The 23134-nt window shown below is 55.5% G+C and overlaps 2 protein-coding genes across 4 annotated transcripts in view; one reads left to right on the top strand and one right to left on the bottom strand.

The window, feature by feature from the left end:
• STRA6 (signaling receptor and transporter of retinol STRA6) overlaps positions 1-17193 on the top strand; it is a 33011-nt gene extending 15818 nt beyond the window's left edge. For both annotated transcript variants that reach the window (XM_050797742.1, XM_050797741.1), the window contains exons 5-18: positions 394-533; positions 1072-1238; positions 2650-2772; positions 5083-5150; positions 5331-5407; positions 5672-5733; positions 7310-7472; positions 11612-11687; positions 12679-12812; positions 14207-14324; positions 14405-14506; positions 15210-15373; positions 15728-15883; positions 16419-17193. In XM_050797742.1, coding sequence (XP_050653699.1) covers positions 394-533; positions 1072-1238; positions 2650-2772; positions 5083-5150; positions 5331-5407; positions 5672-5733; positions 7310-7472; positions 11612-11687; positions 12679-12812; positions 14207-14324; positions 14405-14506; positions 15210-15373; positions 15728-15883; positions 16419-16582 — 1714 coding nt within the window. In that variant the 3' untranslated portion in view covers positions 16583-17193. The remainder of the gene's footprint in view (positions 1-393; positions 534-1071; positions 1239-2649; positions 2773-5082; positions 5151-5330; positions 5408-5671; positions 5734-7309; positions 7473-11611; positions 11688-12678; positions 12813-14206; positions 14325-14404; positions 14507-15209; positions 15374-15727; positions 15884-16418) is intronic.
• A 2514-nt stretch (positions 17194-19707) lies between these two features.
• On the bottom strand, positions 19708-22931 carry ISLR (immunoglobulin superfamily containing leucine rich repeat). Of its 2 annotated transcripts, none has more exons than XM_050797746.1 (2): positions 22587-22931; positions 19708-21755 (listed from the first exon to the last, which is right to left on the bottom strand). In XM_050797746.1, exon 2 carries the CDS (start codon positions 21745-21747, stop codon positions 20461-20463), a length of 1287 nt encoding a protein of 428 aa, XP_050653703.1. In that variant the 5' UTR covers positions 21748-21755; positions 22587-22931; the 3' UTR covers positions 19708-20460. The 2 variants fall into 2 exon arrangements, with proteins under 2 accessions (XP_050653703.1, XP_050653704.1); XM_050797747.1 differs by lacking the exon at positions 22587-22931 and adding an exon at positions 21953-22105.
• Positions 22932-23134: the final 203 nt, after the last annotated feature.

Below are 23134 nucleotides of genomic sequence, written 5' to 3'. Positions count from 1 at the left end.
CCCTCTGCCTCGGGTCCACACCCAGCCCAGGGCGGTGGCCGTTGTACAAGGATGTTGTGACTCGCTGAGTTCTCTGAAGGTTTGCCAGCTCAGACAGACCAATTAGTGTGGAGGTGGCTGCTTCCTGGAGCTTCCAGGGTGGGCGGAGGGAGCAGTCTTAGGGCTTCTTCCCACTGTATGTATGTCCCAAGTCCCTTTGGCACAGGACCCAGAGCTTGGTAGATAAGAGGCACTCCACAAATATCTATGGAATGAATGAATGAAGGGGTCTTATTCCCCCATCTAGAAAGTGGGACTGACTCTACCTCCTTGATTTGTGGAATACAGCCTGGAGGTAATGGGGGTGCAGGGGCTGAGTAATTCCTTCCTGCCCTGTCCTTGCCTCTGTGCTAGCCCTGTGGATTTCTTGGCTGGGGACAGGCCTCAGACAGTGCCTGCTGCTGTCTTCATGGTCCTCTTCAGCTCCCTGTGTTTGCTGCTCCCCGACGAGGACCCATTGCCCTTCCTGACTCTCGCCTCAGCACCCAGCCAAGGTACCCACTGCCCCCCAGGCCCTGAGGTTGGTGTGATGGGATGGGAATAGGGTGGGGTCTCGGAGTTTTAAGCTGAGCTCAAGGAGATGAGGGTAACAGGAATAGTTGTCAATGAGATGGGCTACTATCCTGAGACATGACCTCTTCAGACCATCCAGTCTTTACAATGATGCCACAAAGTATGCATATTAGCCCCATTGTGCAGTGGAGGAACTGAGAGCCGGGGAAGCAGTATCTTAAATTGAGTATTTACTCAGGCACCATGCTAAGCATCATATATATACCTTCTCATTTTTCCCTTGCTAATATATTGTGATTATTTCCATTTTACAGGTGGGAAAACTGAGGCTCCAAGATGTAACTTGCCCAAGATCAGAGTTGAGACTAGTTAGAGCCTGGATTTGAACCTAGGGTTCTTGCCTGCTGAACATGCTGAAGGGCTTGGAAGCTGGAGACAGGAGAGAGGCCTGGGTGGGCTCACCACAGGCCTCATGTCTGCTCTTCCAGCATGGGTCTCTCTGCTTGTTTCACCTTCCAGGGGCCTGGAAGATGCTGGGACTGTTCTATTACGCTGCCCTCTACTACCCGCTGGCCGCCTGTGCCACAGCTGGCCACAGAGCTGCACACTTGCTCGGCAGCACGCTGTCCTGGGCCCACCTTGGTGTCCAGGTCTGGCAGAGGGCAGAGTGTCCCCAGGCACCCAAGGTAACTGCTGACCACAATGGCCTAGGGCAGAGGGGCGTGCAGAGCAACCTACTCAAACCACGGTGCCTCCTTTGAGCTCTGATTCTATGAGGGGCCGCCCTGCAGCCTTCCATTGTGCATGGGATTCCATGCCTTCAAACACATGCCCCTTCCAAGCTTGACTGTTCTGTGGGAGAGGCAGGGAACAAGGCGGCTGGGCCCAGCCCTCAGGAGCTTTAAGTCTAGGATGGGGCAGAGAAGGGAAAGTGGGCAGAGTAGGGGGAAGAGAAAGCCTGAAATGGCCCCCACCCCCAACGCCTGTGTTAGGGATTCCCCAGCTTCCCTTTGGTCAGGCTGGAGAGGGAATGGAAGTGAAGCGTGATGGAGGCCGGCAAGTGTGAAGTCAGGGATGGTCTTAGAGGGACAAGAGGAGAACTCCAGAACCTCAGGACCTTGCTCACTGGCTGCTGGCTGGAGTTGTGAAGCTGTCCAGTCTAGAACCCAAAGAGTGATGGTATAGGCTTTAGAGCCAGACAACCTGAGTGTGAATCCAGCTTCACCACTTCATTCATTCGCTCACCCATTCATTCAACAACATATTTGAAGCACATACTCTGTACCAGGGACATTTCCAGGCACTGGACTACAGCTGTGAAAAAGACAGACACAGTCCCTAGCCTCCCAAGAGCTGTCATTTCAGAAGGGAAGACACGATACACAAACAAAATGATGCCAGGTGGTACCCAGTGCCTTGGGGAAACAGTGCCACCTTTCTGAGACTGTTTCTACATCCGTCCATGGAGCTGATAACACCAGTCCCTCAGGGTGGAGGTGAAGACTAAGAGGTTGCTTTGAGAGGGGGGACTTGGTGGCTCTTTTTTGCCACCTAGAACCTGGCACATACTAAGCTCTCAATAAAAGTATATTGAACCCACAAATAAATGAATGAGTATACAAAAGGCCCACCCCCAGGAAGTCCTCAGCCCTGGGAAGTAGGGCATAGACCTTCCTGATGCTTAGGTTGAAAACTGTATGTAGGCAAAGTCAGGCTTTTGCGTGATTTTCAGAACTGTTCCTAATGCTCCGGGAACACAGAAACAGAAAGAGGTGTCCTTTCCAGGCCTTATTCCAGCCCTGGTTGAGGTGGGTGTGGGGGGCAGGAGGGAATCAAGTTATCTCCTCCTCTTGACTCCTCTCAGGCCTGTGGGGGTCCAGGAGCATGGGGGAGGGGTGAGCATCTCTGCAGGGCTCAAGAAGGGGAAGTGGGCAGGTTTGTGCTGGGTGGCGGGTTGGGAACCATAGAGCTGAAGCCTTCCCATGGCCCCCCAGACCATCCTCAGGGCCCAGTGTGAGGTGGGAAGGGCAATGGATTCTGGTTCTTGGCTGGGGGAAGAAGGTGGAAGGTAGTCTGTCTGGGTGTTTGTCTGTCCAGATCTACAAGTACTATTCCCTGCTGGCCTCCCTGCCTCTCTTGCTGGGCCTCGGATTCCTGAGCCTTTGGTACCCTGTGCAGCTGGTGAGAAGCTTCAGTCGTAGGACAGGAGCAGGCTCCAAGGTAAAGGGGCAGGCCTGGGGTAAGCTTTTCCTCGGCACCCAAGACAGCCCTACTCTCCCATATCTGTGGTCCCAGATACATGGCCGTGCTTAGTGTAGGGCCCAGCACAGAACAGATGCTCAGAAAATGTTTGCTGAGACTGCTTAGTCCTGCCTCCCCAGGCAAAGGCTGGGCTGGCCCTTGACTGGCACCCAGGATACCCGCGGCACTGAGTTGTATGAATAGTAGGGACTTAACAAGGCAGAACTGAGTCAGAAGCCAGGAGAGTCATCGCTCTGTCTGTGAAACACTGAGATCCGGCTGGAGAGACAGCCTGGAGCCTTGCGCCTAATCCGAGTTCTGCACATACTGAGATGATTCAGGAAGCACCCAGGGCAGAACTGCATTATGAATCAACTCTAGGTTGAATGTGGTCGAATAATTTCAGATAAAGGAGACGGCTGGGAGGGCTTCCTAGAGGGGGTAGACTTTAGCAAGGGCCTGAAGGACAGGGAGATCTAGAGTGAGGAGAGAATAAGGAGCAGACATTGTAGGCACAGGAAAGAGCATGAATAAAGGGGAAGAGATGGTTTTGTATCTGTTTTGTTCACTGTATTTGCAGCACTGGGTAGGCCTTAGCCCTTAATACATACTCAGCAAATATTTTTGAAGTTTTGAATAGATGAATGAATGGATGGATGGATGGGTGGATGGGTCAAAGGAAAGGTGTATGGAAGGAAGGATGGATGGATGAATGCATCATGGTAAGAGAGAATTCTTAGAAGATACTTCGATCTTAATGAAAAGCCTTCTAAGGACTTACCATATCAGGCCCTGGGCTCAGTGCTGTGGACTTGGAGCTGATGGACTTGCGTCTGATCTCCAGGAGCTCCCAGTGTGGTGGGGAGACAGATGCAGCACCAAATACCTACAGTGCAATGTGAAGCGTGCTGCGGGTGTTGGGACTGCGGGTGCAGGGGCGGTCCAGTACTTCTTTCTGGTGAGAGAGGAGGAAGAGGAAAGCTCTGCAGAGGCCCTCAAAGGGGAAAGAAGGACAGACTTAGGAGAAAGGCTTAGGACATAGAGGCCAAAGGGCTTGGCTTCTCTTTAGACAGGGCAGGGGAAGGAGAGGCTTGATGGGAGGCACCTGGGCAACCAGCAGGTAGGTGGTGATGCCAGCTGCTGGCCCAGGGAAGGTGGAGGGAGAAGCAGGTGCTCCTGGGACAACGTGTGGTCCTAAGTGTGTGTTGCTCAAAGTGTGGAGCTCAGCAGAGGGGCTGGGACTGGGTGTTAACTCAGCAAGGTCAGACTGAATCCAGAGAATGAGTGAGATCCCTAGGCAGGATGGAGAGCCCTAGGTCCATTTTGGGCTACTCTGGTCCAAGAAGGCCCACAGACTCCAGGCTCGGCTCCCACGTGGCAGGCAGCGAGTTCTGAACACTTGTAGCTCCTGCCTGCTGAGGCTCACACTCCTCGAGGAAGCCCGTGTCCTCTCCTGTTTACATCTGGCTCTGAAGAGGGAGCGGCCCCCCAGGGCCACGTGGTGCCCGAGGCATGCCCCTTTACCTTCCCTTCCAGGGTTTCCACCACCCCACCCCTCTCTTCATTGCCAGCCTTTCCTCCCAGGCTTGAGAGGTGCAAAATCCTCTTTGGACTTTGGTCAAAGAGGTTTAAGTCTCAAAGGACCCCCATCAGCTTTGAGCTGACCCACTCCTGCCCTGGATCCCAGGGTTGTCATGGCAACAAGTGACAATCGCCTATGTTCTCCCAGTGATTCAGGGCAGGGGCTCGCCCCATCTTCCCATGGACCTCTGCCACTTCACAGGCAGCTTAAGGCCTGGAATGTGGCTTAGACAAATCTGGTCACCCTTGTGATCTCCCTTGCGTAGTAGCAGGAGGAGAAGCCTGAGGGAGTCTGACCTGGAATGACCCCCTCCTGTGTCCTGGCCTGGGATGTGCCCGTGGGACACAGCTTCCCTTTGCCCCAGTTTCAGCTACCAGAGGCCAGAGGGCTAGGGGTGGGAAGAAACAGTGATGAGATGTGACTGAGCAAAGCAGGTGAGAGTTGGAGACAGATCTTAGGAAGAACTTCCTGGCATTGATGGTTCTTTGACAGGAAACTGGCCTTGTGTTTGTGAGAGAGAAAAGGGAAGCTTTGGAGGGCATGGACCTCAAACCCACAGGTCAGCCCCCTCCGCACTCACCACCACAGCCATGGCCAAGAGGTTTTTATGGAGCACCTGCTTGGTGAACACTCTAGTTCCCTGAGCCAGGACCCACGAATGGGTCGAGGCAGGTCTCATCTGCTTGTTCAATTGTCTGTCTCCACAGGGGCTGCAGAGCAGCTACTCTGAGGAATATCTGAGGAACCTCCTTTGCAGGAAGAAGCTGGGAAGCAGGTGGGGTCTCCGACACACCCTCTGTGGGCCAGTGGATCAGGCTGGTTAGAAGCCGTGCTTGGGAAGCTGGCACCGGGCAGCATGGCAGGGGCAGAGGGGCAGAATGACCAGCCTCTGGGGCTGGCCCTCAGGGAAGGGGCTTCCGCTGAGGACCCCACACCTGCTTGGGTCTTTCTGCAGCTCCCACACCTCCAAGCATGGCTTCCTGTCCTGGGCCCGGGTCTGCTTGAGACACTGCATCTACACTCCACAGCCAGGTATGGGGTTGGGAGCTGAGGCGGAGCGTGACAGGGGGTGTTACCCTCCTTTGCACAGAATGGCTTCAGTGGAGGACTGGCTCCTGCTCCCTGGAATCCTTGTCATCAACAGGGACAACTACCAGCTTGGGACAGGGGGAAGACCCTGGCCTGGCCTTGGTCATTCAGAGTCCTGTGGCCCTTTTCCTGGGCCCCTTGGGAGGGAAGAGGGCTCCCGGGCCTGAGTGGTGCTGTTCACCACACTCCTTCCTTTGAGGACTACAGGATTCCGTCTTCCGCTGAAGCTGGTGCTTTCAGCCACACTGACAGGGACGGCCATTTACCAGGTATGTCCTGCACCCTGTACTGCCATCTGCCTGTGGAGCCCTGCCCTCAACCCCCAAGCCTGGAGTAGCTCCGGCCCAACCCAGCTCTCTAGGTGCCCCATCCAGAACCCCGACCAGGTGCTGCAGGCCATCTTGGGAATTCTGGCCTACCCAGAAGGGTGGGGGGTGTTCACTCTTGAACTCACAAAGTGACTCGGAGCATTAATTTTGGAAGCCACATAAACACAAATTTAAATCCTAGCTCCACTATTTACCTCCTGTGTGGCCTTGGGCAAGTTATTTAACCTCTCTGAACCTGTTAGCTCATCTGTAAAAAGGAGGAAATAGAGTAATTTTCCTCTTTGAGTAATTGGGAAGATTTAGCGAGATAACATGTTTGATAAACTCTGCCTCACCACCTCCAAAAAAAAAAAAAGAAAAAAAGAAAAAACAAACAACAACAATTCAGATCCTAGGAGATAGTTACAATTATTCCCCACTTTACAGATGGGAGAATGGAAGCTCGGAGAGGTGAATTTGACTTGGCCAAGTTTGACTACACACAGCTGATATCTCAGCGTAGCCTAAGTTTGAATCCAAGTCTGTCCAGCTTTAATTCCTGCACTCATTTACTTTCACAACATAGAAAAACTGGAAATTTTACATTCCAAAGTTTAGATAGATAGATGATGGGTAAATAGAGGTGCAGACACAGTCATCCCTCAGTATCTGAGGTGGATTGGTTCCAGGACACCCCTCCATTCCAAAATCCAAAGGCTCAAATTTCTGATGTACGATGGTGTAGTATTTGCACGTAGCCTACACACATTCTCCAGTATACCTCGTTATCTCTAGATTACTTACAATACCGAACATAAGTGCTATGTAAATAGTTGTCCCACGGCTGGGCGCAGTGGCTCACACCTGTAATCCCAGCACTTTGGGAGGCTGAGGCGGGCGGATCACGAGGTCAAGAGATTGAGACCATCCTGGCCAATGTGGTGAAACCCTGTCTCTACTAAAAATACAAAAATTAGCTGGATGTGGTGGCGTGGGCCTGTAGTCCCAGCTACTCGGGGGGCTGAGGCAGGAGAATCGCTTGAACCCGGGAGGTGGAGGTTGCAGTGAGCCGAGATTGCACCACTGCATTCCAGCCTGGCGACAGAGCAAGACTCTGTCTCAAAAAAAACAAAACAAACAAAAAAACCCAAAAAGTTGTCCTACTGTATTATTTTTTATTTGTATTATTTGTATTGCATTATTATTTTTTATTGAGGGTTTTTCCCCAAATATTTTTGATCTGTGTTTGATTGAATTGGTTGGTCATGGATGTGGAACCCACAGATATGCAGGGCCGACTGTATGTAGTTATGGTGCTTGAAGGCATGCCTTTGGCCTATTAGGCTATAATTGCACCTGTCTGTAATGTCCTCATTTAGAGGCATGAGGACCCTGCTCTAAGGAGCAGATAAGAACACTGATGGGCAATGGGCATGTGGCTGGAGCCTGTGTGCTGCCAGTTTCTTCCCCAAAGTCTCCCCTGTTAGTACAGAAAACCCTTTCCTGGGATGGGGCCCTCACTGTGGGACTCTTCCAGGTGGCCCTGCTGCTGCTGGTGGGCGTGGTACCCACCATCCAGAAGGTGAGGGCGGGGGTCACCACGGATGTCTCCTATATGCTGGCCGGCTTTGGGATCGTGCTCTCAGAGGACAAGCAGGAGGTGGTGGAGCTGGTGAAGCACCATCTGTGGGCTCTGGAAGGTGAGGCCTCCAGGGAGCCCCTGAGGGCTGCAGTGGGGAATGAAAATGGGGAGACCCAAGGTCTATGCCCTAGTCGGCCATGGACACACTGGGGGCCCGTGGGCACATTCCTTTCCCTCTCTGGGTCTCAACTGCCTCATCTCCAAATTGAGGCAGTTGGCGCTTCCAGTTCTGAGCTTCCATGAAACCTGAAGGGACATCTCAGCAGCTCCTGCCCCTTGCCTGCTTCTGTGGCACCTTCCCCCACCACCCCCAGTGTCTCTGACCAACTCTCCAGGAATGGAGATGAGGAAGGCCATGGGCTGGGTGAGATGAGGTGGGGAAGGAGGGAGGAGACAGTGATGGGGGACGGTGAGGATTTCTGAGTGAATCCTCATGGCAGGGGGCTTGTGTTGGGCAGGGTGCAGGCTTTCTCTTCCCAACTCCCTGTCTTTTGGGGCCATCTCCTTTCTCCTTCCCTCCTCTGACAATGAGCTCCTGAAGCAGGGAACCATCCCGGCCTTCGCTTCTGTGGTCTGATGCCTCCTGTAGCCACCTACTTACTCTGCCTCCTGGGCACTCCCAACAGCCCTGTGGAGGGGAACTGAGAAGTGTCCCCACTTGACACATGGGGAGGGATTTGCCTGAGGCCATCCAGCAGGGCAGAGTGCAGCCAAGAGAACGCAGGGCTCCTGAAGACTAGGTGGGGGCTCTCTCCATCACCTTGGGACAAAGCCCTGTGCTCAGGACTCAGGAGGCATGCACCTTCTGCTGACTTGGGGGCCCAGGCTGGGACGGACAGGCCCCCGGCTTCTGAGGAGTAACGTGATGGTCAGAGCATGGGCTGCCAGCATTGCAGGTGGAGGTGTGGCTGCTCCGCAGCTGTACCCGACCATTAACATCATCCTTATCCCACAGACCTGGGCGTGCTGGTCTTGGGGGGCAGGGGAGTGGGCAGAGGTGCACAGAGTGACCGCTTCCTTCCCTGACCACCTCCACCATCTCCCTGAGCACCTCAGTTCCCATACTAGAGGCTGCCCTGGAACTGCTGCTGAGGCCCACAAACTGGACAGGTGACAAGTTCTGTGTGAGCTGAAAATGACTTCTGGGAGATTTTTCGAGCTGGTTGCAACCTGAGTCATAGGCAGGTGCAGACATGGTCCAGGTCAGTCCACAACCAACCTCAGACCCTTGCTCACAGTGACCCTGTAGGTCAGCATCATTGATCCCAGTTCACAGAGCAGGGCATTGAGGATCGAAGGCAAGAAGAGACACGTCCAGGGCAAAGGATTCTGCTTCCACTCATCACGCCTTATATTTTTAATTGCATATTGCAGTTTCCAAGCTCAAAGGCTCCCACTTTGGATCTTCTTGGGCCAAACAGAGCAGCATTTACTCTCTAAATTTGCAGATGAGGAATACTGCAGCCCAAGAGGATTAGAGATATGGGTTCAAACAATTCTCCCATCTCAGCCTCCCAAGTAGCTGGGATTATAGGCGCCCGCCATCAGGCCCCAAAGCCACCCCACAACCTGGGCTCCAGTGTCCCTTGGTCTGCCCTTTGGCTAGGGAGCTAATGTCTTCTGCGCTCAGAGCTTCTTTAGGACTGCCACCCAGCGCTTGGACCATAAGCCTGGCATCACTCACAGAGAGCTGAGGCTGAGTCAGGCAAACCAGATTATAATCTCTGTTCCATCACTTACAAGCTAAGTGACCTTGGGCAAAGTGCTTTACCTCTCCTGACCTCAATTTCCCCACCTGCAAAATGAGTGCTGGAGTGAAAAAGGAACACTTGCCCTTGAGGCCCTCAATCACATGAGGGATGACAGATCTATCCCCCAAAGCAGGGCCCAGAAGAAGGCAGGCACAGGATCCCAGAGGTGGCAAAGAGCAGGAAGATTGTGTGAGTGCTGGGGTTTGGGGGCGCCCAAGTTGGGAACCAATGGAGGGAGAGAGAGGTAGGAGGTAGATGGATGGAGATCAAAGGCCAGGCCTGTGGCCAAGGGGGCTGCTAACTTTCACCGCTGTGTTAGCCTGTACACTCACCAGGCCAGGCTCAGCAGGTGGGCTGTTCACCTCCTGGCAGCAAACGGTCCAGAATGTGCCCTTGCTGCAGCCCAGCTGGCTCCAGAAGGGGGACCACAGAGGCTGGAGCTATGCATTCACAGTGCTTTCTCCCAACCTTGCTTCTGAGAAAAGTGTCCTTGCCAGGGCCCTGGAGGAGGGAGCTAGGGACCGGCAGAAGGGCCTAGGTGTCTGTAGCATCATTTTTAGTCCTGGCTGAATCTGGGAAGCACCCGGTGATTTTAACATTCCCGATGCTCAAACCCTGTGCCAGACCTACTGAATCGGAAACTCTCAGAGTGGGGCCCAGCCTCTATGATTGAACAGCCCTCCCAGTGATTTGTTTGTGTGTGTGTGTGTGTTTTTTGTTTTTGTTTTTGTTTTTGTTTTTTTGAGATGGAGTCGTGCTCTGTCGCCCAGGCTGGAGTACAGTGGCGCAATCTTGGCTCACTGCAAACCTCCACCTCCTGGGTTCAAGCAATTCTCATGTCTCAGCCTCCTGAGTAGCTGGGATTACAGGCACATACCACCAGTCCCAGCTAATTTTTTTTTTTTTTTTTTTTTTGAAATGGAGTCTCACTCTGTCTCCCAGGCTGGAGTGCAGTGGCACGATCTCAGCTCACTGCAACCTCCGCCTCCTGGGTTCAAGTGATTCTCCCATCTCAGCCTCACGAGTAGCTGGGATTACAGGTGCCCGCCACCAGGCCCGGCTAATTTTTGTATTTTTAGTACCATATTGGTCAGGCTGGTCTCGAACTCCTGACCTCAGATGATCCACTGCCTCAGCCTTCCAAAGTGCCAGGATTACAGTTCCAGTGATTCTCATGCAAGCAAAGTTTGAGCGCCACTGTAGCAGGCACCCAATGAATATTGGCTGGTTGATTGATTTCAATTCATTGCTGATGGAAAGAAATCATGAAGGCTCTGCCTTTGAAAAGTCTCCAGAGCAGTGGCTGTCAGCCCTGACTGCACACTGAATCACCAGTGTTGCTTTCACAGGCTAAGGCTGGGTCCCACCCACAGAAATTCTGATTTGACTGGTTTGGGTGCAGGCTGGGCCATGGGCGAGTTTTAGCAGCTCCAGGTGATCCTAAAGGTGATGTCAGTGCGGAGACCCACCGCTCTAATCCCTGTGGCTCTGTGGAATTAGCACTCACCTTTTCTGTGTTTGCTTTCCCTGTGCTTGAGATTCTGGTGGTGACATGGGCACCAGGAACACTTTCCCTGGGCTGATTGATGAGATCAGGGTGCAGGCATCTCAGGCTCATTCTGGATCTGCTTGCACACCTCACTCTATCATTTCTAGCGGCATGGCTGGCTGGGCGAAGCCCTCTGTCTGAGCCTCAGCTTCCTCTTCAGCCCAGTGGAACAGTTCTTCTGTCTAACCTCATGGGGTTGCCGTGACAGTTCAGAGCAAGGCTGGATGTGGATGTAAGGTGGGAGAGTCGCAGCCCGCACCCCTGATATTCTTAAACATCCAGGCTCATTCATGGCACACCATCATGCACGCACTCATTGTGTGCATGGCCAGGGAAGGGGTGAGGGAGCTGGGTGACAGCGTCCGCCTCCCTTATTCTGATGGACTCAGGCCACACCGATGTAGACTCACACCCTCTATGCGCTGAACAAAGACCGCTAGTGCAGACATGGATGGGGCCTTATGGCTCACATTATCCTGGGAGCTGTGCAGCATAACAGTGTGCCCAGCAGTATATTCACGAGCAAATGGGGGCCTGGGGGAGATGGAGTGCCCTCCTGAAGGCCACATGGCCAAGAAACAGTGAAGCTGGAGGCAGATGCCAGGTTGGATGGAGGTCCCACAGCAATGGAAGCAGCAACAGCAGGGTGAGGACCAGGTCTGCAGACTCACAGCTGGTTTCATCTCTTGGCTACTATATATCACTGGGAAGAATGGGGTGGCCGAAGTCATTGGCTTACTGGATCTGAGAACTGGGGATAGGGCCAAGAGGCCTCCACGCAGAGTTCATTGTGGGGCAGGGGGAACTCCCCACAAGGCACCACTCTGGCAGGGGTTCCGAGGCCCCCAGGAGACTCCAGGCCCTGACCTCTCACTTTGTTCCCTCTCTGCCCACCAGTGTGCTACATCTCGGCCTTGGTCTTATCCTGCTTACTCACCTTCCTGGTCCTGATGCGCTCACTGGTGACACACAGGTGAGTGGCAGGCTCCGGCTCACCCAGTGCAGAGGTGGGGAAGGAGTGGGAGTCCTGTGGGTCTGCAGGGAGGCCCTGGAGCTGGAGGTAGGGAAGGGCTCTGCCAGCCTAGGCTGTCAGGGAGCCCACCTGAGTGTGGCTGTGCTGCAGTGGAGGGAGAAGGTGGGGCCGGGTCCTGCACTTGGGACTTCCTGTCTGGTTGGGGAAATGTCTGTGAGTATGAGGGACATAGGGCACCACCAACTCAGGGCAGCTGGTGGAGCTTGCCCCCTGAGTAGGGGCCCCCGGATGGGCTGGATGAGAGGGAAGGTGGCCTGGGGAAGCTGTACCTGCCCAGGAATGGAAGAGATAGGAGGTGAGGACTGTGTGGATGAGAGCAGAGGCTGGGGTGGCCCTGCCATGTGAGAGCATAGGTGAGGGGTGGCCTGGGGGCATAGTGCTCTGGAGAGGTGGTGCGGGTCTCGCCATGCTGCCTCACTTGCCCTGCAGTGGTGAGTGGTGAGGAGCACTGAAGGCCCAGAGCAGGTGGAAGGGGCAGCCCGAGCACTTACCCATGTCAGAGAACTGGCCCATGTGTCCTGTACACTTGCCAGGCCTCAGAGCTCCTCCCAGGGGTCTTTCTCCACAGGTCACCCCTCCTTCTCCTGGCATTCAAGGCTCCCCAGCCTGTGCTTGCCTTGCCTCTTTACCAGGTGGTGTGCTGTGTGTCACTCCCATTCTCACTGTTGTTTCTCACTTTTCTGACTTGGCTCGGGTTGAGCCTTCTGCCTGGTTTTGTCTTTCTCGTTCACTCTTTAAGACTGCCCAGGTATCACCTCTTCCAGATATCTTGGGTTAGTGGCCTCCTCCTGGCTCCCACAGTTCTGGGACTCCCTGCTGATGGCTGTGGGTTGAAATTCTGTTGGGAGTTTGGACAGTTGCTGGCCCAGAAGAGGATTTAGGAGGAGAGTGTTGCTTCCTGAGGTCTCTGCCTCCCTGGCTCCCACCCCAGGACCAACCTTCGAGCTCTGTACCGAGGAGCTGCCCTGGACTTGAGTCCCTTGCATCGGAGTCCCCACCCCTCCCGCCAAGCCATATTCTGTTGGATGAGCTTCAGTGCCTACCAGACAGCCTTTATCTGCCTTGGTGAGCCTCCCTTGCCCGCCACACCCAGCCTTGGCCTGGGCCTCACCTCAGACACTGGCCCCAGTTGAAGAGAAGAGTGCTCAGCAAGTACTGCCCTCAGGGTTTGTCTGGGAATGTTCTGGGGCGACAGCAAGAGGAGGGACCCCCCCTGCCTTCCCTGCCCTTAAGAAGCTTACTCAGGATGGGGGTACAGGAGCCCTCAGGAAATTGAGTGGGTACCCTCCACATGGAGGTGAACTCTGGGTGCCATCAGATGTTCTCATGGGGGGTGGACCCAGGTCTGGAGGTGTCAAATTCAAAATGATACATTCCTGACTGGGTGCAGTGGCTCACACCTGTAATCCCAGCACTTTGGGAGGGCGAGGCAGGAGGATCACGAGGGCAGGAGATGGAGACCAGCCTGGCCAACATGGTGAGACCCCGTCTCTACTAAAACCACGAAAATTAGCTGGGTGTGGTGATGCACACCTGTAGTTCCAGCTACTTGAAGGGATGAGGCAGGAGAATCACTTGAACCCAGGAGGTGGAGGTTGCAGTGAGCCGAGATCGCGCCACTGCACTCCAGCTTAAGAAAGGGCTGTGCCACAGTTGGCTACCTACAAAGGTGATGAGACCCCTGTCACTGAGGGTATGCAAGCGGAGTTCCATGGATATTGTTGGGGTCTGCAAAGGGGGTCCTGCCCTGAGAGAGTTGGACCAGATAACCTACCAGGACCCCTACCAGCCCCAAGTTTCTGACTGTCCCCTTGGGTCCTGCGGTGAGAAAAGCACTCTGAATGGTGAGGGGCTGTGGCCAGGGTTGCACATCCAAGGGCCTTGTATCTCTCTCTCCATTTCCTTCCATTCTCACCTCCTTGAGGGAGGAGAAGGATGGTAAAGGAGTGGAGGAATTACGAGGACAAAAGTCATAGCATCTCTTCTTGGTAGCCCTTATGCCTCCAGGCCTTTTTGTAGGCATCATTCTCTAATCAGTTGGCCAGATTATTTCAATAGACAGTCCTTGGGCACCTACCGTATGACAGGCTCTGGCTTGAAGGAATGCAAACATCAGTTTAAAATGTAGTCTTATTCCCCAGTAACTCAAACTCAGGAGAAACTGGAGGGAAATAACATTTGCAAAGTACTTTGTGATTTTAAGAGTTTCCACAGACATTACCTCATCGGATCCTTACAACAGCCTCTGAGGTAGGGACTATTATCCCCATTTTACAGAGGAAGAAACTGAGGCTCAGTGAGGTAAAGTGACTTGTTCAAGGCAGCATAGCTGGGCAGAGGCAGAGCAGAGATCTAAAACCAGGGCTGCCCAATTCCAAAGCCCTCGGTTCTGGGGGTGGTGGGGGGGCAGCTTTCATAGAACCTGTTATCTGTCCCCCTGCCACTCCCACCCCTGGCAGGGCTCCTGGTGCAGCAAATCATCTTCTTCCTGGGAACCACGGCCCTGGCCTTCCTGGTGCTCATGCCTGTGCTCCATGGCAGGAACCTCCTGCTCTTCCGTTCCCTGGAGTCCTCGTGGTGAGTGAAGCAACACATGGAGGGCTCGGGGCCTCCTTAGAGGTCCGCTAACAGTGACCACCTCCCCACCCCACTGGCAGGCCCTTCTGGCTGACTTTGGCCCTGGCTGTGACCCTGCAGAACATGGCAGCCCACTGGGTCTTCCTGGAGACTCATGATGGACACCCACAGCTGACCAACCGGTGAGGTGGCACCTGGGCTTGTGGCTCCCTCAGGCCCTCAGCCTTTTCTTCAGCGTCTCTCTCTTTTTGTGTCCTCCCTCCACTGCCATCTATCCCCTCTCTCTATCAAGAAGCCCAGAAGATAGTAGAAAGAGCTTGCCTTACCCATACAGAAAAGGAACAGTGGCTCAGCCCACTCCAAAGTACCTCTCTACATACCCGGCATGGGGCTGGAAGTACCCCCGGGAACCTTTCTTGCTTTGGGAATTGGTACTGCTCTCCCCTGGATCCTCTGTTTCCTCAAAACTATGCCCCTCTCCACTTTGTAGCAAGGGAGTTCCCTGTCAGATGACAAGGCTGTGGGAGAAACTTGGTTCCCGGGGGAATTTGGAATTAGCAGACAGGGGACCCAGAAAAGGGAGGTGGGAGGCATCAGGGTCATAGAAAGACTTAGATGGACCCAGAATTAAAGCCTAGCTCTGCCAGTGAATAGCTGACAGCCTTGGCTAAGTCACCCAATCTCTCTGGGCCTCAGTTTCCCGTCTCCCAGGGTGGTGGGTTGAAAGAGAAAAGGCCTTGCCCAGGGTGGGGTGCACAGGAGACACAGCAGTAAATGGTAGGTGCTCAGTAAATACACAGCAGTTCTGGGCATCCAGGTCTGACACTGACCCTGGAGAGGGGGCTCTGGGGGACGGCCTGCCTCAGCTTTCTTCTCCCACCCTAGGCGAGTGCTCTATGCAGCCACCTTTCTTCTCTTTCCCCTCAATGTGCTGGTGGGTGCCATGGTGGCCACCTGGCGAGTGCTCCTCTCTGCCCTCTACAATGCCATCCACCTTGGCCAGATGGACCTCAGCCTGCTGCCACCGAGAGCCGCCACTCTCGACCCCGGTAAGGTCACTGGGCAGGGCTGGAGGGTTGCTCAGACTACCCAAGCAGTGAGGAAGCCATCTTTCCTGCCCCAGGCCTGTGCCAGCTGATCAGTTCACACCGATGTCTGTAGCTGCAGATGCCACCTGTGTGTGCCTGCACTGTGCCTTGTGTGGCCCTGCATGTGCAGTGGATGTGGGGTGTTCTAGCAGGTCCACGTGTGCCCATGCAGCAGATGTGCCACGTGCCTGGTGTGTCTACATGCTTGGATGCAGGGTGTGCACGTGCACTCCCTGTGTGTGTGTTAGGGGGTGTCTGGATGCCTCTAGTCCGGCCCCTACTCCCCCAGCATTGCCATCTGCCACCCCACCCTAGGCTACTACACGTACCGAAACTTCTTGAAGATTGAGGTCAGCCAGTCACATCCAGCCATGACAGCCTTCTGCTTCCTGCTCCTGCAAGCGCGGAGCCTCCTACCCAGGACCATGGTGGCCCCCAAGGACAGCCTCAGACCAGGGGAGGAAGACGAAGGTGCGCCCTCCCACTGGGAATGGGGGAATAGAGCCTACCCAGCTTCTCCCAGGAAGGATGCGTGCCCCTCCCCAGCACACAGAGTGAGCGCCAGGAAAATTCTCACTTCCTCTCTTCTTTGGCTGCCTTTGGTCACCCCTCCTGGTCTGATCTCAGGGTAATTTTTTCCACATACACACACATACACACACCATATGTGTACACAAAGAGAGAATGAAACAGCTGTCTTGCTAAGGGGCTCCCTCATTGCCCCCACTTCTCCCTTGGGGCAGGGAGTATGACCTCTTCCTTTGTTTCTGCCCAGAAGTATGTATAGGGAGGGGACACTAAGCCAGCTCCAGACCCTTGTCCCACCCAGCTTTCAGTCCATCCACAGACCTCACACCCCACTTCCATGTGCTGCCTGCAGGGGACATCCTAAGCCTCACCACCTGCACTACGCCTGGGATTTTCAGGCTCTCTGCTCAGGTCTGAGGGCCAGGGAGGCTTGGCTGGGTGTTTGTTGAGTGACTCACAGAAAGTCCGTCTCTCTCAGGGATGCAGCTGTTACAGACAAAGGACTCCATGGCCAAGGGAGCAAGGCCCAGGGCCAGCCGCTGCAGGGCTCGCTGGGGTCTGGCCTACACGCTGCTGCACAACCCAACCCTGCAGGTCTTCCGCAAGACGGCCCTGTTGGGTGCCAATGGTGCCCAGTCCTGAGGGCAGGGAAGGCCAGCCCACCTGCCCATCTGTGTTGAGGCAAGTTCCTGCCTACCATCCTCCTCCCTCCCCGGCTCTCCCAGCATCACCCCAGCCATGCAGCCGGCAGGTCCTCTGGATCACCATGGTTGGGTGGAGGTCTGTGTGCACTGGGAGCCTCAGGAGAGCTCTGCTCCGCCCACCTGGCCATGGGAGAGCCAGCAGGGGTTTTGAAGAAAGAAACTGGCGGGTTAGGGCCTTGGTCCAGGAGCCAGTCGAGCCAGGGCGGCCACATCCAGGCCTCTCCCTACCCTGGCTTTGCCACCAGCCTTGAAGGGCCTCGATGAAGCCTTCTCTGGAACCACTCCAGTTCAGCTCCACCTCAGCCTTGGCCTTCATGCTGTGGAAGCAGCCGAGGCACTTCCTCACCCCCTCAGCTCCACGGACCTCTCTGGGGAGTGGCTGGAAGGCTCCCAGGCTGCTGGCCTGAAGGGCAGCCCAAGTCACGACTCAGACCAGGTCCCACACCAAGCTGCCCACACTTGAGAGCCAGATATTTTTGTAGTTTTTATGCCTTTGGCTATTATGAAAGAGGTTAGTGTGTTCCCTGCAATAAACTTGTTCCTGAGAAACTGTCCTCATAGCGGGAGGGGTATGCAGGGAAAACCCCGCCTACGCTGTCAGTACATCCACACTGTGCATTGATGGGGATGGGGCTTGAGGTGTTCTGGTCACATGCTGGCCAGACACTGGGTGGAAGGCAGAGAGAACCCAGAGCTGCATCCCTTTGGGTGGCAAAGAGACTGGGGACCCTGTGATGCCACCCCTGAGCCATGTGGATGCTGGCTTTGGAAGTGGGACTTGTTCTGGGTCTTGAAGAAAGGGCAGGATCTGGGGAGGAGAAGTGACTTCAGGAATGCTGGTGAAGCAGTGTGACTCCAGGTGTGGAGGTAGGAGGGGGCGTGTCACATGGGGGGACAGAGCGTGGGCTGTCCTGATGGGAGTAGAATGAGAATACGGAGGGGAAAGGAGGGTGGAGACAGACTAGGGTCTTTTCCCTGCTGGGGGCTTGGTGGAGAAGGGGGTGGGGTATATGAATAAGGAAGATGCCCTGGGTCCACTGAGGGGCTGGGGGCTACAGAAGGTAGGAAGATGTGGCTACCCTACAGATCTAGGTCTGCAGGGCCTTGAGAAATGCCTGCACAGTTAATGGAGATCAACAGTCCCCTGCCCCACGCCCAGGTTCCTGCTACAGCCTCAAATACCTATAAAGCCAGGCGTGGGGTCAGGGACCTGAAACCCACTTTCAAGGTTGTCCTGAGGAGGCCAAAGAGGGCACGCTGCGATCCCACCGCAGCCCATTGAAAGAGGCTTCCTGACCTTGTTTCAGCAACTGACAGGGTCTCGGCGGGGAGAATCCAGGTTCCCAGAGAAGGGGGCCCTGTCCACTTTGGGGATGGGGGAACATCCAGGAAGGCAGGCTTTCTGGAGGTGGTGATGCCAGAGCCAACTCTCAAAGACTGATTTAGCCAAATGAACAGGGAAAGGGTGCCTGGGTGGAGGGAACAGTGTAAGCAAAGGTGCAAAGGATGGCACACCATGGAGCATTAAGGGAACAATTAAATAGCTGTTCCAAGAAGAGGCAGAAAGGGTGGGCTTGTTGGAGGATCGGGTCAGAGAGGCTCTAAGTGGGGAATTCAGGCTTCACCTGGAGGGCAGTGGGGGCCACGGAAGACCTTAAAGCAGGGGAGTAGCTAGTCCACTCAAGGCACAGCCATTCCCTGTGCTGCCTCTGATCCAGGTCTTAGGTCCAGGTCCTACTCCAAGAAGCCAAGCCGCTCAGCTGGGAATGGAGCCAGGGATGTCCAAGTCAGGCTGGGAATATCGAGCCTTAGGCAATCAGAGTCTATTGGACCGTGAGGCAGCACCCAGTCCTACCACATCATTTGGTTTTTGAGGCAACTGAAGCCCAGACGAGGGCAATGACTTACCCAAGGTGGCCCAGCACATGGAATTTGGCTCCATCCTGCTGTTTTCCACCAGACATGAGTCATTTTTTTTTCAACTTTTATTTTAGATTAGGAGTCATTCTTGATACATGCTGCTGGTGACATCAGCTCAGCAGGAGCTGCAAGTGGATGAGGGGAGAGAGGGCAGGGGGAGGTGCTGTATGTGGTGGACCAGGAGGGAGGGAAGGGGGCTGGCCAGCAGCCAAAGCTCACAGCTGCTACCCCAGACTCCTTAGCCTCCTGCCTTGACTTTGCTGAGCTCAGCAGTTCTGGGAGCCCTGGACAGAGGCCACAGAGCCTCTCCCTCTGGGCCATTGTCTCTGCACACAGCATCCTCGATGTTGAAAGGGATAGGATAGAGGCAGTAGGAAGACATATCTCCTACCTGGCACAGATAGGAGGTTGTGCAGAGTCTCCAGGTTAGGACCTCATCCTTATGCTCCTCATCTGGAGAGGCTGAAGGTTGCTGTACGCGTGCGCGCGCGCGCGCACACACACACACACACACAGCCCAGGCCAGTTACTGATCCACCTGCTCCGTGGGGAAAGATTCCTACAGGGAATCTGCAGTCCTCATTTGGACTTACCATTTCTTCTTTGGGGGAAGGATAAGTACGATTCATTTCCCCTGGCTTCTCCCTCAAATATGTTCTCTTGTTCCCAGTCTCTCTGGGGCTTTCTCCTCTGTCTTGTGTCCCCTGTTCCTCATCTGTCTCCTCCATCTTGCCCCACCTGTCCCCTCTTTCCTCTTCATTCCTAACATCTCTTCCAGGAGCAGGACAGGGAAGAGGAACTACCACCCAGGCACCTCCATTTCCTTGCGCCTTTCCAAATGCCTCTCTTGAAGCCACTGCTGACATCAGGCGCTGCTCAGGGTAGCCAGCCACCCCAGGCTTCTGCCCCCACCTGTCCTGTGGGATGGTTTGGAGGAAGGGACTATCTGCGCTCAGCTCACTGCAAGGCCCAGCCCCTGACACAAGCACCGGGTCAGCCCTCCTGTGCCTCCACAGTCTGTTGAGGTCCCAGAGGCCCCTGCCACTGTGGGCAGGCAGGCTGGCTGCCCTGACTCTTCAGCTCCTGATTCTATCTCCCAGTAGGGGCTCCTAGATCCAGACAAAATTCCAGGCAGACATGGAGGGGCATCAGAAATGCTATTTATTTCTCTGCTGCTCCCAAGCTGGCTGGCCTTTGCAGAGGAGCAGGCAACAGATGCATAGTTGGGGAGAAAGGGAGGACAGGTTCCAGGATAGAGGGTGCAGGCTGAGGGAGGAAGGGTAAGAGGACGGAAAGCCATCTTGGATCCCCACATTTCAGTCTCAGATGAGGACAAAGGGACTCCCAATCTCCCAAGTCATCAGAAAACACCAAGGAGCAGGAGATTGAGCAGGCCCCGGGGAGCCTCAGAGCCATACTAGCCACTGTCTACATCCCATCCTCCTCTCCCATTCCCTGTCTGCTTCAGACCACCCCCCAGCCAAACCCCAGCTTCATTCCCCCAATCCTAGCCCTGGCCAGCTTGACAGTCACAGTGCCTGGAATTGCACCACTGAGGCTTCTCCCAGTTGGATTAGGGCATCACCCTGTTAGCATGCTGCCCCTGAGAGGAGAGCACGGGCAATGCTGTTAGCAGCAATGAGCACCGCAGACAGTGAGTTAGGGGATCAAATTCTATCCTAGTCACTAGTTTGGAGCAGGTCTAGAAGTTGGGGGTAGCAGGTGCTCTAGAAGAGATTAGAAGGAGAGGTAGGAAAACGTGAAGTCCCCCATGCAGGCCTCAGGAGTTGCCAAACCCAGACACCTGCAGCACTTAAAGGGGCATTGGCAGGGGCAAGGGGAGGAGTTAGGAAAGCCCTCGGGCTGCTTCAGCCCAGCCTTGGTCGGGGTGGGGAGCTAGAAGGAGGTGAGGAAGAGGAGGAGGAGGAGGCTTTGGCCCAGCAGGAGCAGGCCTGGGGGCAGCTGCCCAGGGACCCCTTCTGCGACTGCAGCCTCAGGGTTCCCAGCACGGCTGAGGTAGATGATGACCACATTGTCCTCTGGCCCTGATGGCTGCACCTCATTGTCAACCGTATAGCAGCCCTTTCCCTCAACCGCTTTGCCATGGAACCTGCGACCTAGTGTGTCCTCACCACCCTCGCCGGGTGTGGCCAGTGCCACATCCACTGAGCTCTCAGCACTGCCCAGCTCATTGGTGGCCAGGCAGCTGTAGGTGCCTTCCTCCAGCTTGCCAAAGTCGGGGATAAGCAGGCTGCCATTGGCAAAGGCCTGGAAACGCGGCTGTGAGCTCGCCGCAGGGGTGCTGGGCAGGGCACGCCCGTCAGTGCCCACATTGGGGCTGGTGATCTCCACAATGCCGCTGGGTATCTGGATGTGCCAGTGAAGCTGAGGGGCCGGCTGCCCATCCACATCACAGTGCAGCGCCAGCACGAAGCCAGGCCGCAGCTCGGCACCATCCTGGCTGGGTTGGTAGCTAAGCTGCACTGAGGGCGCCGAGCATGGCAGTGGTGGCAGGCGGCTCAGCGGTGTGCCCTTGAGCACATGGGGTGAGGTGCAGGCGATGTTGTCCTGCTCCGGGATGGACACTGCCGTGGCCAGGGCCCATGTCTTGAGCCACACGATGCCGCAGGTGCAGTCAAAGGGGTTGTCGTTGATCTGCAGGTGGGACAGCGCAGTGAGCGGGGCGAAGGTGCCCTCGGCCAATGTGTGCAAGCGGTTGTGGTTGAGTTGCAGCGAGCGCAGAGCACGGAGGCTGCGGAAGGCGTCGCGGGGGATGAAGGTCAGCTCGTTGCTGTCCATCTTGAGCAATTGGAGGGCACTGAGGTTGTGCAGGTCGCTCCAGGCAAAGTCAGAGATGAGATTGTGGCTGAGGTCCAGGCTCTTGAGATGGCTCAGAGAGGCCAGGGCGCCGGCGGCCACCGTGCGGATCTCATTATGTGCCAGCCACAGCGACTGCAGCAGGGGCACCTCCCTGAAGGCACCCTCTGGCAAGCCTGGCAGCCGGTTGGCCGACAGGCTCAGTGTAGTCACATTGGCCGGGAAGCCAGGCGGCACGGCCTCCAGGTCGCGGTAGGCACAGTCGGCGATCTGGAAGCCATACTTTTCCCCACAGTCGCAGGGCTCAGGGCAGGCCTGTGCCAGGCCCAGGAGAACCGCCCACCAGAGCAGATGCAGCTCCTGCATGGTGCCTCCTGCAGAGAAGGGCATGTCACCCAGGGGATCCTGAGAACCCGCCAGAGGGACTCATTCCTCCCACAAGCCCAGCCAGAGCTCTTTCCCATCAGGATGCCCTGTCCCACATAACCCAGCTAAAGCCCAACACCATCTAGCCCACCGCCCCCATCCTACGGAAGGAGAAACTGAGGCCCAGAGAAGGGCAGAGACTTGCCCGAGGTCACGCAGCCAGGCAGGACGAAGACAGGATGGAAGAGGACCCCAGCTCCTCCTCCGAGTGGAGAGTTCTCCCTGCCTCGGCCTGTTCCTAGCTGACTTTATGACTTGAAATCTGTTTTCCAGCCACCCCCCTCCCCCAGCACTTTGCAGAACCTCCTCCTGCCCTCCCACATCCTGGCCGCAGTCCCTCCCACCGGAGTCCCCCATAGGTATGCTTTGCCCTGGCCCAGACAAGGCCCCTTGTGCAGTGCACACCACCCCCATCCACTCCACCCACCCCCTCCCGCTCCTCCGGCCGTGACCGCAGCAGACACCAGGCCTTTTCTGTGGAATCACACCCGTGGCCTATTCTGTTCAAACTTAGCCAGGCAGCTGCCCAAATAAACCCCCGCCAGGACCTCTCAGCTGACTGGGGTGAGGCCAGGGGCTCAGCCCAAACGCAGCTGGGATTTGTGGGGCCTCAGTTGTGGGTTGTGGAAGCAGCAGATGCCCCCGGGACGGCTCCAAGCTAAGGATTGTCCCATGCACCTCAGAGCAGCAGGGATGGACCAAGAGAGAACCAGCCCCTATGTCCAACAGGCCTCCCCTTCCCACCGCTGGCCCTGGAGCCCTCCTCCCCACTGGCTTACCTTCAAGCTACTCTTAGTCAAGCGGAGCCTCTTCTAAGGTGGGACCAAAAGGCAACAGGGGACCTTAGCCCTGAGAGTCTGCAGGGCCACGGGCGCCCAAGGGAGGACCTGGATGCTGGGGCGAGGAACAGCCTGGTCCCACCCCACCTTCAATGTGCAGGCCCGTGCCCTCCCTGCCCCAGACAGGGTGCCTGGGACCATCCACTGAGAGGAGGCGGCAGGGAGGAGCCCGGGGCAGCCCGCGCACTCCCTCCTTCCAGCAAAACAACTGCTCTGCAGCAACAGGACCCGTGTTTCATAAGTGACACCAGAAACTTGAGGGGGGAAGAGATGCCAAATTTTTTTGGGTTGTGTTTTCTCTCTCTCTCACTCACTTTTAGCAGCTTCAACTCCCTTAAAGACACAGCACTGTCTGGAAAGGACCCAAGAAATGATGGGGCCAGGAGGATTTTAGCGGGGGAAGGGCGAGAAATTGAATCTCATGGAAGGTGGGAAACTCCCACTGCAAACAAGGAAAAAGGGGAAGCCTTTGTCCAAGCCAGGGTTGT

Source organism: Macaca thibetana, chromosome 7 (assembly GCF_024542745.1).
Source record: "Macaca thibetana thibetana isolate TM-01 chromosome 7, ASM2454274v1, whole genome shotgun sequence".
NCBI classification, from domain to species: domain Eukaryota; kingdom Metazoa; phylum Chordata; class Mammalia; order Primates; family Cercopithecidae; genus Macaca; species Macaca thibetana.
The sequence above is the reverse complement of the archived record's forward strand: the minus strand, read 5'-3'. Positions and strand labels throughout refer to the sequence as shown.